The 14,259-nt window shown below is 32.7% G+C and overlaps 1 protein-coding gene across 2 annotated transcripts; it reads right to left on the bottom strand.

Moving 5' to 3' along the window:
• Nucleotides 1–351: 351 nt before the first annotated feature.
• Nucleotides 352–11,740, bottom strand: LOC133201722 (organic cation transporter protein-like). Of its 2 annotated transcripts, none has more exons than XM_061337513.1 (10): nucleotides 11,595–11,740; nucleotides 9,202–9,433; nucleotides 5,710–5,813; nucleotides 5,377–5,531; nucleotides 5,027–5,195; nucleotides 3,010–3,222; nucleotides 2,616–2,842; nucleotides 1,248–1,432; nucleotides 914–1,071; nucleotides 352–604 (listed from the first exon to the last, which is right to left on the bottom strand). In XM_061337513.1, the coding sequence occupies exons 1-10, from the start codon at nucleotides 11,735–11,737 to the stop codon at nucleotides 523–525; spliced, it is 1,668 nt and encodes a 555-aa protein (XP_061193497.1). In that variant the 5' UTR covers nucleotides 11,738–11,740; the 3' UTR covers nucleotides 352–522. The 2 variants fall into 2 exon arrangements, with proteins under 2 accessions (XP_061193497.1, XP_061193498.1); XM_061337514.1 differs by having other exon boundaries at nucleotides 2,757–2,842.
• Between the last annotated feature and the right edge of the window lie 2,519 nt (nucleotides 11,741–14,259).

The following is a 14,259-nucleotide window of genomic DNA, read 5'->3' as shown; positions in this document are numbered from 1 at the left end:
TTACCATCATTGATAAATGTTCCATTTCTTGCATTGTTTTCTAATCTAGAAATATGTGATAGCTGATATGCATTAATCCATTCTCATTCTTAAAAACACTTCTTTTTTCTTTTATTAATTACAAACAAACAATGATATACATAACATATATATATCAGTTACAAGAAATACAATAGATAATTTGATTATTTTGAATAAAGGTTACATAAAGCGATGAGAAAAAAATACACGTATGCTGGAATTCATTTTAACTTATAGTGACAAAATATAACTTTTACTTATGTCCTAATATTTACAACAAAATTAACATAAATATTTGACGATTACAGTATATGTTCATACAAATATAAGAATTTGTAAGTTGAACTTGACATTTAAAATTGAAAGAATTTACCCTGAGATTGTTTTATTTATTGAATAAAGAGAGATGAACCGCAGTCTAGGGTGAAAATATATCATTATGAAAAAGTATATTTATATTTTAAAGTCTAAAGTGAGAAAGATCAATTTCCGAGGAAAATTTTAAAATTTCGTCGTATCCACTATAAAAGACCCGTTCCTGTAGGTATATGAAGATCCGTTTTCCTCGTATTTTTTGGCCTGCCTGGAAAAAAAAGAAAGGCAATGTAAACAAAATTGACTAGGCAATATGCGGAAGTAACGTCGTTTTTTTTTAAATATTGTAAAATCACTTATTTCATGGAGTCAATTTTCTTGGTTTGAGAAAAAAATATTGGTTGATAAGGATTTAATTTCGTTTATGAAGAAGTGTTGATTTTTTAAAAATGTTTTAAAGTTTACATTTCATTGGAGGACAGGAATTCGTAGGTCTCTTCATATCATCCTCCCCTCCCCTAGAAATAAGTGATTTCACATTATTTGATTTCTGTAATATGGATGATTGAATATATACTTTGGTGGAGGAAAATCTTTGCCATCTTGGATGGTTTCTGGTAGATTGGCGCCTAGTGTTTCCGGTAAAATAAGAGAGAGCAGCCCAGCTAGTATGGAAGCTCCTCCAAACACAACTAGCGGAAGAGCTTGTCCGAAATGGCCATCAACTATCAAACTCTAAATACAGATAACCCTCATATAATAAGAGGAAATAATATTTCATTGTCCAAGAACCGCGGTTTGTGCATCATCTATCTATATGAATCTTGACCAGAAAATTGAATTTTTAAATAGCGAAAGTTATAGTCTTCACTTTCATTTATGTCTCATCTGTAATCGATAATAAGACTTACGAGATCTGCTATATAGGGGGAAGCCATCCCTCCAATACGTGCACAGGACGAGCTGGCGCCCATGGCGACGTTACGGACTACGGTGGGATAGAGTTCCGCTGACCAGACATAAATGACGGCAAAGGCTGCAGCAGCCCCGATCTTACCGATCATCGCCAGAATCACTGTCGTATACATCTGATGACCTGAAATTGGATAAATATCAAGCAATCTCAGATGTAAATAGGGCATAAGGACGTATTAGAATGAAATATAGAAACAACGAACAGTAAACAAGCTCAAAACTCCCTTGGGTACTAATTGTGTTTTATCAACTAAGAATATTCATTTTCATTCTTACGTATTATACTGGCCAATAAACTCGAAATAAAAGACACAACGGGGGCTGACACATCTTGTTTTATATTTGGATGTTTTATTAAGGAAGAATTTTGTTGGTAAACTTTAACAACAAAATATTATGAAAAATGATAACTCCAGCTTTTCTATAACATCAACTTCCCTTATTTATGTAGCAGTATTCCAGTATCACCTGCATATGGGGTTAATGTGTCTAAGAAATTTCTAAAACGAGTTTGGCTACTAAGAGATAAATTGATCATATAAGGACATCAACAATCTTCTTTAAAGCCAACATTTAATAAGTTCTATGGTCGATACAGTGACATTGCATGTTAGCAAATGCAATATCGTTAGGTCGAAAGTTGACTGACGTCTTTTATACAAATCATTAGGCCATTATCTTTACAATAAATTATGTGCGTTTTTTCCCGTTTACCTTATGATGACCAGTTCACAGAGGATGCTCACTCCTCCATGGTGCTTATCCGATCTGTTTTCAAAGGTCCGTGTCCGGTCCTTTGGATGAGACCGTATAAACCGAGGTCCCGTGTCGCAGTAGGTGTTTGCACGAAAAAGACCCCTCACTGCTCAATCACCCTGAGTGCCGAGTGTAGGTCAAAAATTTGCAGCTCTCCACCGGCAAGTGGTGGGGTCTCCATATGAGTGAAAAATTCTCGAGAGGGACATTAAACAATAAACAAACAAAACAAACAGAGGTCCGTGTTTGCTCTGCTCACAATTTGTATTGCTTATAGGACTTTTGAGCATCATTACTTCGTTAAACTTTACATTTAATATGAAGTAATTTGTAAATAGTGCAATATAGCAAGTACTCGTGCGGACTTAATTGTACCCATTTATAACATTACCATCCCATCTTCAAATTTATTCATTTAAATTTGAACAAATTTATGAGAATTTTTAAGTATACTCAACAAAACACTAGCACTGATATGTGAAAGTTATCAGTTTGCAATAAAACTGTAATATGTCAGTAACTTCGAAAGACTAAGAGGGTAAACTTACTTTTCCCAATGTATAAAACTGTAAAAATGGTTAAAATACACGCAAGTCCTCCAAGCACCATACACGCGCAATGTAGTTTCTTTCTCCCAATACGATCCAATAACATTAAACAAAGAGTGTAGGCTGGAAATTCTACTAGACCTGTCAGGAAAAAGTTCAAATAAAAGTCGCCTGCCAGGTTCCCGGAATTTAGGGACAGTCCATAGTATACCATACTTACAACACACCTGAGGAAAACAGTTAAGAGTCATTGCTATGGGAGATACAATGTGTATTCCAATTTCAATTCGCGTACTTATCAGTCATACTTAAAAGAAATATTTTAAATTTGATTTCTCTTACTGAAAGTTGATAGGAATTGACAATGAAATTTTTCAAATTGTTAGATAATTACCAATTCAAGAAAATTATTATAGTTCGGACAAACAACACCCTCGATGTAAACAAGTGCCATAGCTGGCCCGTCGCTGTTTCATCGCATTCTAGCGAATCCAGCTGCTTATCTGTAACTTGCACCTTATTTCGTTTGGCTATTTTGCGAATAATGACTTTGGCCTCCTCGTATTTTCCACGGTTAATCAACCATCGAGGAGATTCTGGCAATAACCTTGGATGGAATGTCAAAAAATTAAAAATTAAAAATTAAAAAAAAATTATACATGTGCAGGTATACGGGGGATGACTTTCTATTATAGTTTAAGGTATTCAATGTATAATGAAGGGATTTTGAACAATTTTGAATCATTTTGAACTAGTTAAAAATGCATTGCTAGATAACGATGAAAGTGAAATGAACCAAATTCACATGACTGATAACATAAAAAAACTAGTCATTTTGCACTTTAAAAGTTTTTGAAGAGTTATCTGCCCTTGATGCAGAGAAGAAAATTTTAAAGTCGGCAAAATATCTGCGGTAATTGATTAATTTTATTTCATATTTTAATAAAGAGAGAGTGTATGCATATTACTTTTTACAATATTTTAATAACACATGCATCGTCCATAGACTTCAATGTAAAATTCAAGGTGCAATTAATTTGACAATAATCAAATTTTTGTAATTTTCTTTGGTGGAGTATTTTTATTTTATAACACCTTGAAAATGATACCATAATTACAATTATAGGACCGTTCATTTATTAGATACAAAATATGGTCGTTATACATTAAATACCTTAAATTTGACCATGGATGGAATACTGTATACAGGGAAAACCCCCTTTATTTTTGCCCCTTTCGCCCTCGTTGCAAATTGGTGAATTTAAAACGGGACGAATTAAGGGCTGTGCCAATATATCGATATATCGATGCGTACCGATATTCAAGAATGTACTGTATCCAAAAAAATAACTTCCAATACGTATCGGGCAGGCAGTTTTTCTTATAATTCTGTGAAAAGGTTGCAAATTTCAATCACCAAAAATAATATCTAACTGTTTTGAATTAAAATTGTACAATATTGATAAAAACAGTAAGTCGAATGCACATATTAAATAATCATTACAAAATATACAGACAACTTTATTTTAACATGTTGGTTTTACAGTCGTTTAAAATTTGAATTTCAAGTGTATTTTGTAATGACAGTGAGACAAGAACTTCGAAATGGGTCAGAGAATATTAAGGGTTTTTTTTATATAAAATTTATGCATTAAATGATTTATAAGACTTTTATGATAGACTTGTTAAAAAAATGCAATATATCGCATATCGCTTTATAAAATATCGCATCAGATCGTATCGATATTTTTTGCTCAATACACAGCCCTCGGTCACCGTCACGAATTCAAAGTAAACAGAAATATCTTATAAACACAACTGTGTCTGGGCGAATTTAAAACGGAGCAAAATTGTTTCCAAGTGTGAAAGGGAAAAAATAACAAGGGACGAAAATAATCCCATATGCAGTGTCACCTCTTCCCGGAATTTTACATGATAACTAGCGGTTCATCAAAATGTAATAATTGGTATCGTTATCAAAAATATAAAAGAATCTGTTACGAGGTATATTAAATGCTATATAGCCCTCCCAGTAAAATTGAAACCGATCATTGTTCTAATCCAAAAGGAAGGTTTACTATGTGTAATAAATACTATAAAGTAACATTCCCCAATGGGGGAAAGTTAAATATATATTTAGTAATTCTCCCAGGGAATGATCTAGTATGGGAGAAGGTTATTATATGGCAACGACACTTTACTTATATTTCAAATCATGTATTTTACAAGGAATTAATTGTGGAGTCTGAAATTAACTGGTAGCATGTATGCAACGATTTCAGATGATACATTTAAGACATGCACCTAGTCAGGCTATGTACTAGTTTACATGTAAGATACAGTTACAATACCACTTCGAAAATTAAATATGTAGTATATGACTTATTTCAACAGAACTCACACCCACTCACCACCAATAACTCAACAGAAGTGCGGAGGGAGCTGAAACTGCTATCTCATTGTAATTCCAGTCCCTAATGAGGTAACCAATAAGACACAGAACAACCAGTCCTATGGCAAAGAAGTATTCGATGACAACCCCAGCCCACAGCCGCTTTGAGGGACCAACGATCTCAACGCCTGTATTGCAGAAAGACAAATTGATAATGGTGAGTTACCGGTATTGTCAACCACTACGACTGAAATTGCTACCAAATTATCTTTTCTTAGTAGCAAAACATACCTTTGTCTTGGTATATTGAATAAAAGCACTTTTGAAATCATATTCTAATAAATATTTTTTTTTAAAAAAGCAACTCACCTAAAACATAGGCTGACATGAACGTCCCTGCACAGGAAAATCCAACGATGAATCGTAAAACACAGAATAGATAGAAGTTAGCTGCCCACGACACGGCTAGACTGGACGCCAGCAGTACTAGTATGGATAAAATCAGTGTCTTCTTTCTTCCAATCCTAGTAAATATAAGGAAAGTGAATACAATTTTTAAAAAAAATCACTCTTGTGGGATCATTTTATTTAAAAAAAGCTAAACACGTATAACGTTTATAAGAGCATACTAAGTAGGTTTTTATGTTATGTGGTGAGCTCATTTATTTTTACATAAAAAACAGAAGTGAGCATATAGCGTACTTGTCTGCAAGTGCCCCTAGACCCAGCGCACCAAAAAACACACCAGCAAAGAAAACCATTTTGGCGTTGGATGCCCATAGTTGCTTGTCACAAATCAAATCTTGCTGTAAAAAAAGTATCATTTAATTACAATGATAAACTGAGAAGAAAATCATTAGTGTACGTCAGAATAGAAAATGTAATCTTTAAACTAAAAATATTAGTAATATATTTAGAAAAAAGGCCAGTAAAATTAACCAAAGATAAGGATATACAAGTAATAATTATAAGTTATATTAATTACAAGTTATAATTAATAGGTTTCTGATTGACAATAGCTAAGTCTGTAGTTTTTGGAGACCAGGTCTTCCAACAGTCTGTTGGAATTCCCATGGGTACCAATTGCGCCCAGTTGTGAGCAGACCTCTTTTTGTATGCATATGAAGCAGAATTTATTTAAAATCTAAAACATGAGAAAAAGAAATCTCTTGCTGTGGCCTTCAACTCGACATTTAGACACATATCTAAAAGTTCGACTTATCATCAATTAAGAATAGTTTTTTTTCATTCCTATGTCGACACGATATATCACACTAGAGCTTGAAATAAAAGATATCACAAAGTCTGACACATTTGTTTCACATTTGGATATTTTACTTGAAAAGACGTTAATGGTAATCTAACAACCAAGCTTTATGATAAACGTGATGACTTAAACTTTTCAATCATCAACTTCCCTTACTTATGCAGCAAAATACCTGCATATCGGGTGTATATCTCTCAGTTAATTCGATACGCAAGAGCATGCTCTACGTATGAACAATTTTTAAAACGAGGCAAGTTATTGAGAAACAAGTTGATGAAACAAGAATATCAACATTTTCGTTTGAAGTCATCATTTCTTAAGTTCTATGGTCTATACAATGACCTTGTCAGCAAATACAATCTCTCATTAAGTCATATGCTGACTGACGTTTTTCATACTAATTGTTAGGCCACTGAATTGTCGACGGATTTTATCCGGTATTGACCGATCATGACAAGGAGCACACGACAGGTGTGACCGGTCGGCAGGGGATCCTCACTCCTCCATGGCACCTGATCACACCTCTGTTTTTGGAGGTCCGTGTTTGCTCTACTCCCGATTTTTATTGTTTCAATGGACTTTGAGCTTGAATACTGTTCGTTATCTCCATATTTTATCCACACGTTTTTCATTCGATAAATTCTGTAAAAGAAGCAAGTTTATACAAGAAGTTTTGTACCAGTATAGTTTTATGCTACTACACATTATTCACTTCAAGAAAGCGAATATAAAAACGATTCATTAACTTATTTCATAGATAAATTATTAAATAAAAATTGTACATGTACTATACAAATAAACTGTATATTCAATACATGTAAATTAATTCATTTTAGCGTTTCTAATGAAGTAATCATATGCCCGTATTACTTTAAGAGAATTAGAAATACATGTATCCTTTGTGTAGTAAGTTGCGATAATTTAGCAATTACCCCAAGTAGGTAATACCCGGTATTTGAGTAAAGCAAACAGAACTTTATTAAGCCACCACAAATTTAAGCAATATTGTTAAAACGCACCTATTCTATTAGTAGACAACTGTAATTGATAGATCTACTGTATAAAACATGCAGAACTGGGAGTAGATATACATGCATGTAACCCCATATAAGATCTATACAAAGGACGTTTTTTAAAGTATACTACTTTAAAGAAAGTAATGATGAAAAGTACATCTTTCTTTTCATATCATTATACTCGTATAAACGTAGTAAAAAAAAAATAGAATATATATGAAAGTGAGTCTCTGGAAATTAATTCTTCTGTACGACATGCCCTGGAAATACAATGCATCTACTCTAAGCTACTGTGAAGTAAAACAACTGTAAAGCAAAGCTACTGTAAGTAAAGCAATTGTAAAATAAATCTATTTTAAAGTTAAGCTATTGTATAGTAAATCTAGCGTAAAAAATGAAATCTTACTATAAGAACAACATTATAAGTAATTTTACTTGTAAAAACTTACTGACCTTAAAATAAAACTAAACCTCTGTTAAAAGTAAATTTTTTATGGTAAATAACCAACATAAGTGTGTTTTACATATAGTAAGTCACTATTCAATCTCTATAGGCATCTTTTAGTGAGCCAGTTATTAGCTCACCTGAGCCGAAGGCTCAAGTGAGCTTTTCTGATCACTTTTTGTCCGGCGTCCATCTGTCTGTCTGTCCGTCTGTCTAGCTGTCTGTCTGTAAACTTTTAACATTTTCGACTTCTTCTCAAGAACCACTGGGCCAATTTCAACCAAACTTGCCATAAAGTATCCTTGGGTGAAGGGGATTCAAGTTTATTCAAATGAAGGGCCACGCCCTCTTTCAAGGGGTGATAAGAAGAATTAGTGAAATATTAATAGTATCTTTTAAAAATCTTCTTTTCAAGAACCACAGGGCCAGGAAAGATGAAACTCATGTGGAAGCATCCTCAGGTAGTGTAGATTCAAGTTTGTTCAAATCATGACCCCCGGGGGAAGGGCGGGGCCACAATGGGGGTTCAAAGTTTTACATAGAAATATATAGGAAAAAACCTTTAAAAATCTTCTTCTCAAGAACAGCAAAGCCATGATGAGTCATATTTATATGGAAGCATCCTCAGGTAGTGTAGATTCAAGTTTGTTCAACTCATGACCCTCGGGGGTAGGGCGGGGCCACAATGGAGGATCAAAGTTTTACATAGAAACATATAGAAAAAAATTAAAAATTTTCTTCTCAGGAACAGCAAAGCCCTGATTGATCATATTTATGTGGAAGCATCCTCAGGTAGTGTAGATTCTATTTTGTTCAAATCATGACCCCCGTTGGAAGGTTGGGGCCACAATGGAGGATCAAAGTTTTACATAGAAATATATAGGAAATATCTTCTTCTGAAGAACTGCAAAGCCATGATTAGTCATTTTGATATGGAAACATGCTCAGGTAGTGTAGATTCAAGTTTGTTAAAATGATGACCCCCGGGGATAGGGTTGGGCCACAATGGGGGATCGAAAATTTTACATAATAGGAATATATAGGAAAATATCTTCTCAAGAACTGAAAATCATGTTTAGTCATTTTGATATGGAAGCATCCTCAGGTAATGTTAATTCAATTTTGTTCAAATGATGACCCCTAGGGTAGGATGGTGCCATAATGAGGGATCAAAGTTTTTCAAAGGAATACACAGCAATACCAGTTTGTGTCATGATTTTTAAGGAATATATGGGAAAATTTTTTTAAAAATCTTCTCAAGTACAACAAAGCCATTTTTTATATCTTGGAAGCATCATCAGGTAGTTTAAAATTCAAGCCCCCCTCCCCCCCCCCCCCGTAATCTTTTCAATACTGAACTGATTTGTGCTCTTGCCTAGCCAATGTGCTCAGGTGAGCGATGTGGCCCATGGGCCTCTTGTATTAAATAGCGTTTTGTGTACTACTTGTATGTACATTGATTGTACCTCAGACGCAAACGTGCAACCATAAACTGTTTTGTCGTAAACCCACGAACTGCAACTTTGTTCGATGCCTGTAGTCACATTGTCTAAAACAGGGATGGAGAAAATCTTGCATTTTTTGTTCACCACTTCATTGTCTGCATTGAGCTCTGTAGGTATATAGGCCTTTATCAAATCGTCATGTGCTGGGCCTTGGCTGAGGTAAGTATCGTTCGGATAATTTGGTAACTTGCATCTGTGAGAGTGTAAGAAGGGCTTAATTAATGTAGTGTTAATTTACACATCATCATCAACATCATGTACCTAGAATAAAAAGGTGAAATTTTAGTTTTTAATTTTACCACCTTTCTGTGCACTTTTAAATGCTTTGCTTGATAAATAATTGTCGATACATCTACTTTAATTTGAAAACAGATGCCTAAGATTTGATCGAAGATCAATAAATAAGAATATAATTCTATTCTCATTCTATATCACATTTGTGCAAAAAAAAAAAAAAAAAAAAAAAAAAAAAAAAAACATAATTTCAGTCAGATTTCACCTTGGTTGTAAATATTTGTATGTAAAACGACTATTTTTCATTCTTTTGTGATCTGTATTTTTTTTTTCAAGATTCATTCTGAATGCATGTTTTGATAATAATGATGTATTGAATGTGGACTACACATACATATATTTACATAATTTAAAATTTTCTGCTCGCTTCCTTTAAAAGAAAAATATGCACGATTTAAAGGGCCAAACAAATATTGTATTTTCTTTCGAATACTTACGAGATTTCATCTTGTAACTTTATCCCATTCCTAATTAAGTATCTCCAAGTTTTAAAAGGTAAAGTGCTGTATAGCTAAACGTAAACTTAAGTAAATATTTGTCTGAAGGGTTCAATGTCATCTTGATTTACGCCACAATCTTCTGCTCTTGGAAATTTAATTTCAAAACCATAATGCTCCATCTCCCAGTATTTTGTATCTTCAAACTATGAGCCTTATGAATTATTACTTTTAGAACATTCTATCCCATATACTTTTACTGGTTCACTTTTGTCATATTTACGAACATACATGTAGATTTATAAATATATATTAAATATGTATTTAGCTAGAGGACAGTTTACCACTGTCAAGAATGAATTATTGGCCAGATTTGACCCATTTTCCTCATTTTATACTGAAACTGACGATTTTAGCTTTTGCAAAGAAAATATCCTAAATGAAAAGCCGGTGTGCAGTCAAGTCTAACAGTTTATGCCTTCTCCTGTTTCAAAATGTCCGTGTTTGCCATCACTAAATCATTTGATATAGAATTATGATAAGTTAAAGCTATTTTCTTTTCAAAATAAAGTTATTTTAATTTAATTTATCGAAACTGTATTTGCCAAATGTACATGTCAAAATTATTATTTTTACAAATTCCAATGTTATCCAATCGGTAATGAAAGATTTGCAATAGGTTAAGATTCAGATATTAGAACTCTACATTTTATGGATATCAGTGCGTTCTGATAATTTTTCTTAACATAGTCAGCATTATTTTTTTAAATTTTATTCTATTTCCATTTATCAGTTTTTGGTAAATAAAACACGCATCATTTCTTCTGTAGAATAATACACCATCAGCAAGTAGTGCAATGGATAAAATTTGCAATTAGCAACAGAATATGCATTGAACTTAGAATTTATTAGAGCAAAACAATGAACATTCATCTCACAGTCTTGCCTGGAGCAAGACATGTTTGTTTTCCTTCTTCCGTACATGCATGAGGCATTTACATTAAAGACATTTAATCGTTGCAACATTTAGATCTATATCCAATTCTAAAAGGGATTAGAACTGCATATATAAAAAAAAACTGAAGTCTAATATGATGCCCACCGATTACAAATTCAGATATATATCATCACAAAGTGGCTACCGGTGTCTCTCTTGAAAGATTTACCGACTAAAACGTTACGTACAATAAACACAGGTTGAATTTTTGCTCCAGTGTGGCATGATTAATATTTAAAGTGAATAGCCCCTTGTTCACAAGTTAAGCAGATGATTTTCTCTTTTGAAAAGTTTTCAATTAAAATAAAATCATCAACCATTATTTCAATGCGAATTTTCTAAACCATACATCTTAGAGAGACGTTTGATGAAAAAAGTGATTGTGGTTGAAGAGCAAATACCGTGTTTCAAATGAATCATTTTATATCAAGAATTTTATATTGTATCTATTTCTCCGAGATATACGGGGAGGAAAACTTCAAAAAATAGGAAAATAGTAAAAATACTCTACATTTAATCAGTAATTCTCTTCATCTAATATTGATTAAATTAACAACGTCAAATCAACACTAATTAATTCCTTAAGAGAAAGCGTAAAATGTAAACAAACACCAGAAATGTTTCACCTGTGTTTTGGAATTCCCAGAAGAAACACAGAATTGACCATATGAAAAGCGGCAATAATGGATGGGAGGCACACAAGGAAATACACATATTTCTGGTAGGGACCAAATTCCCCGAGGACACCGAGAAGTTCGTCAAAGTGCATCTTTACTTTTACACACGCGACCGTGCAATGATCAACATTGAGCCAAGAGCGTAGGTACATTTAAATTTGTATGTCAGTTCGAACGAGACAGGGGCTCAATTGTTGACAGCATAGAAATGTACATGTAACATGTGTGACTAAACATTATATTTTACAGAGAAATTTTAGTTGATTTGAAGAAAAAAAATTAAGATACTGTAGTTTGTCTTAAGTATGTTAATTTTTTAGGTAGTTTTAAATTAAAATAAACTGTGCTCGCATTAGTTAAGATCTTTTAAATGACGTAATCTAATCTAATTTTAACATCAATGAATTTTAGATCCTTAATTCTGGGAGGGAGGGGGGATGCGAACAAAAGACTATATAGAAGAAAAGCTTTCAGAACATTTTTTTTTTCCAGAGTAAAAAGCTAACTTTAACAGTAGTAGAAAAGTATAGGAAAACTTTTTTTTCTAAAAATTTAAAAACATTTATCTAAAGATTATAGCATGGTTATAAATTGATTTGTTTTTTAACCACGATAATGAATGAATGCATATTCAATAAACTTCTATCATAACCTAAAATCCAAAAAGACACGTGAAACAAATTTTAATTTTGATGTAAAATATTACATTTTCCCAAATTCTTTGATTTTAGGGGTAAAAAAATCAGCATACATCAGTACAAGCATTCAAGCTTGTTTCTTTGCACACCTTTCTTTGTTTTTATGAGTTGTACACTGGGACATATTGAAATCGAAAATTAAATCTGATACCGTTACAAAAAATGTACATTCATTATTGCTCATGCATGAAAAAAAAAATAACCGGGCTGAGAAACCCTTTGCCATTTTGGACATTTTTCCTCACTTTTCGGTTATGAAAGATTACAGACATAATTGATAGGTGACCATGTGAACCTCTTTTGTAAGAATTACAAAGAAATTTCAAGGTTCGTACACAAAAAGGAAATTAAACTACTGCTATCTTAAGTATATTATCAACCAAATGTTTACTTTTCAATACCCGGTCAATTTAAATTGCGCAGAGAATAAAAGTTTATTATCCCAAAATTTCGCGAACATTTAAAAAGCAATATTGTTCTTATGGTACTGGGGAATTAGTACAGTAGATTAAAACAAATTGATGAGGGGTACGTGTTAAGGTCAATATCTTAGATAAAATGAGGTATGATTTTCCTGACTGGACATAACTAATTTACGAATTAACAGATCACCAGAATTACGAAGCTCATGTACAGCGCGTTCATTAATTATTCATAGGCTTCTTAAGTGAATTATAGCGCACCTCATATATAAAAATGTTATAAACCATGTATATACATATGTGGAATTTTACCAAAAATATGTTTGAGTTTGAATTTCTTTTTTTTTTCTTCAAATTTCTGGTGCATCATGACTTTAATAGACGTAATGGCGTTTATTACAGTTAGATCAATTTTATAGTCTATACCTGACAACTGGATACCCTTTTGTAAATTTTTGATGTAAAATAATTTTTAAAAAATACTGACAGGTGAGAACATGATTTAGTAATACATACGAGGGTTGTCAACAAAGTTCGTGGAAAATGGCATTTTTGTCCATTGAATAGCCCTAGATATACTTACATGTATTGGATACCAATATCCTAGTCAGAATAGTTTGGTTTTGGTTGTTTAATTAAACTTGATATTGATGTAAAATAATTTAAAAAAATTCTGTGGGAATTTTTGATATTGATGTAAAATAATTTAAAAAAATACTGTGGGAATTTTTGATTTATAAATACGTTTCTTCGTCTGTTTCCTCAATATATTTAAAGTTTTAAGAATAATTTTCATTTTATTTCCAGATTGAAAGGTTGATATCAGAGGTATTACATGCTAAATTCTTGTTTATATTACCTGATAAAAGTATGTTTTCGAGTCTTCATTCATGAAAGCCTGACCTCGCAGGTAGTATACATCCATTGTACAATTTATGTTTATAAAAATGTCACTGAGGTCAATTCAAGTATTCAATCGATGAATAAAACGAAAACTAACCACAAACTTTGTATGCTGAGGAAAGAGATGGAAAGAAATTATTCATGATTATCTTCCTCCGTTTTTAATTTACTTTTTACGAAATTCAAAAGGAGGTGTATATACATTCGCCATGTTCCTGTGAAACCAAATATATATAATGGTAAGAAATACGGTAGTCAACATTTTCATTAACTCTACTGTTTAGAGACCATGGAGCTTATGCCAAAGTTTTTGTCAGCCATCCTTTTGTCAGTATGCAGCTACTATTCCTATCTATGATTCAATAAAACGTGATTCACATGTAGACTTCAGTATGAAACATATATAAATATTTATGACTTTGAAGAAGAGGGTTGCCGTGCATGCATACAAACCTTTTTTCTATGAAGTCCTAACAAAATGCACTCCTCTTACAGTTAATTTAAAGGAAATGCAAGTCAGTACACATTCTTTTTATCGGTTTTTGATTTCGACGAGCCATGTGAAAATGCATGGTTATGAAGTTGTAATAA

This window comes from Saccostrea echinata, unplaced genomic scaffold (genome assembly GCF_033153115.1).
Source record: "Saccostrea echinata isolate AGI-Se365-2 ecotype Australia unplaced genomic scaffold, CSIRO_AGI_Sech_v1 ptg000045l, whole genome shotgun sequence".
Classification (NCBI taxonomy): domain Eukaryota; kingdom Metazoa; phylum Mollusca; class Bivalvia; order Ostreida; family Ostreidae; genus Saccostrea; species Saccostrea echinata.
Note: the sequence above shows the minus strand (reverse complement) of the source record. Positions and strands in the feature narration are given on the sequence as shown.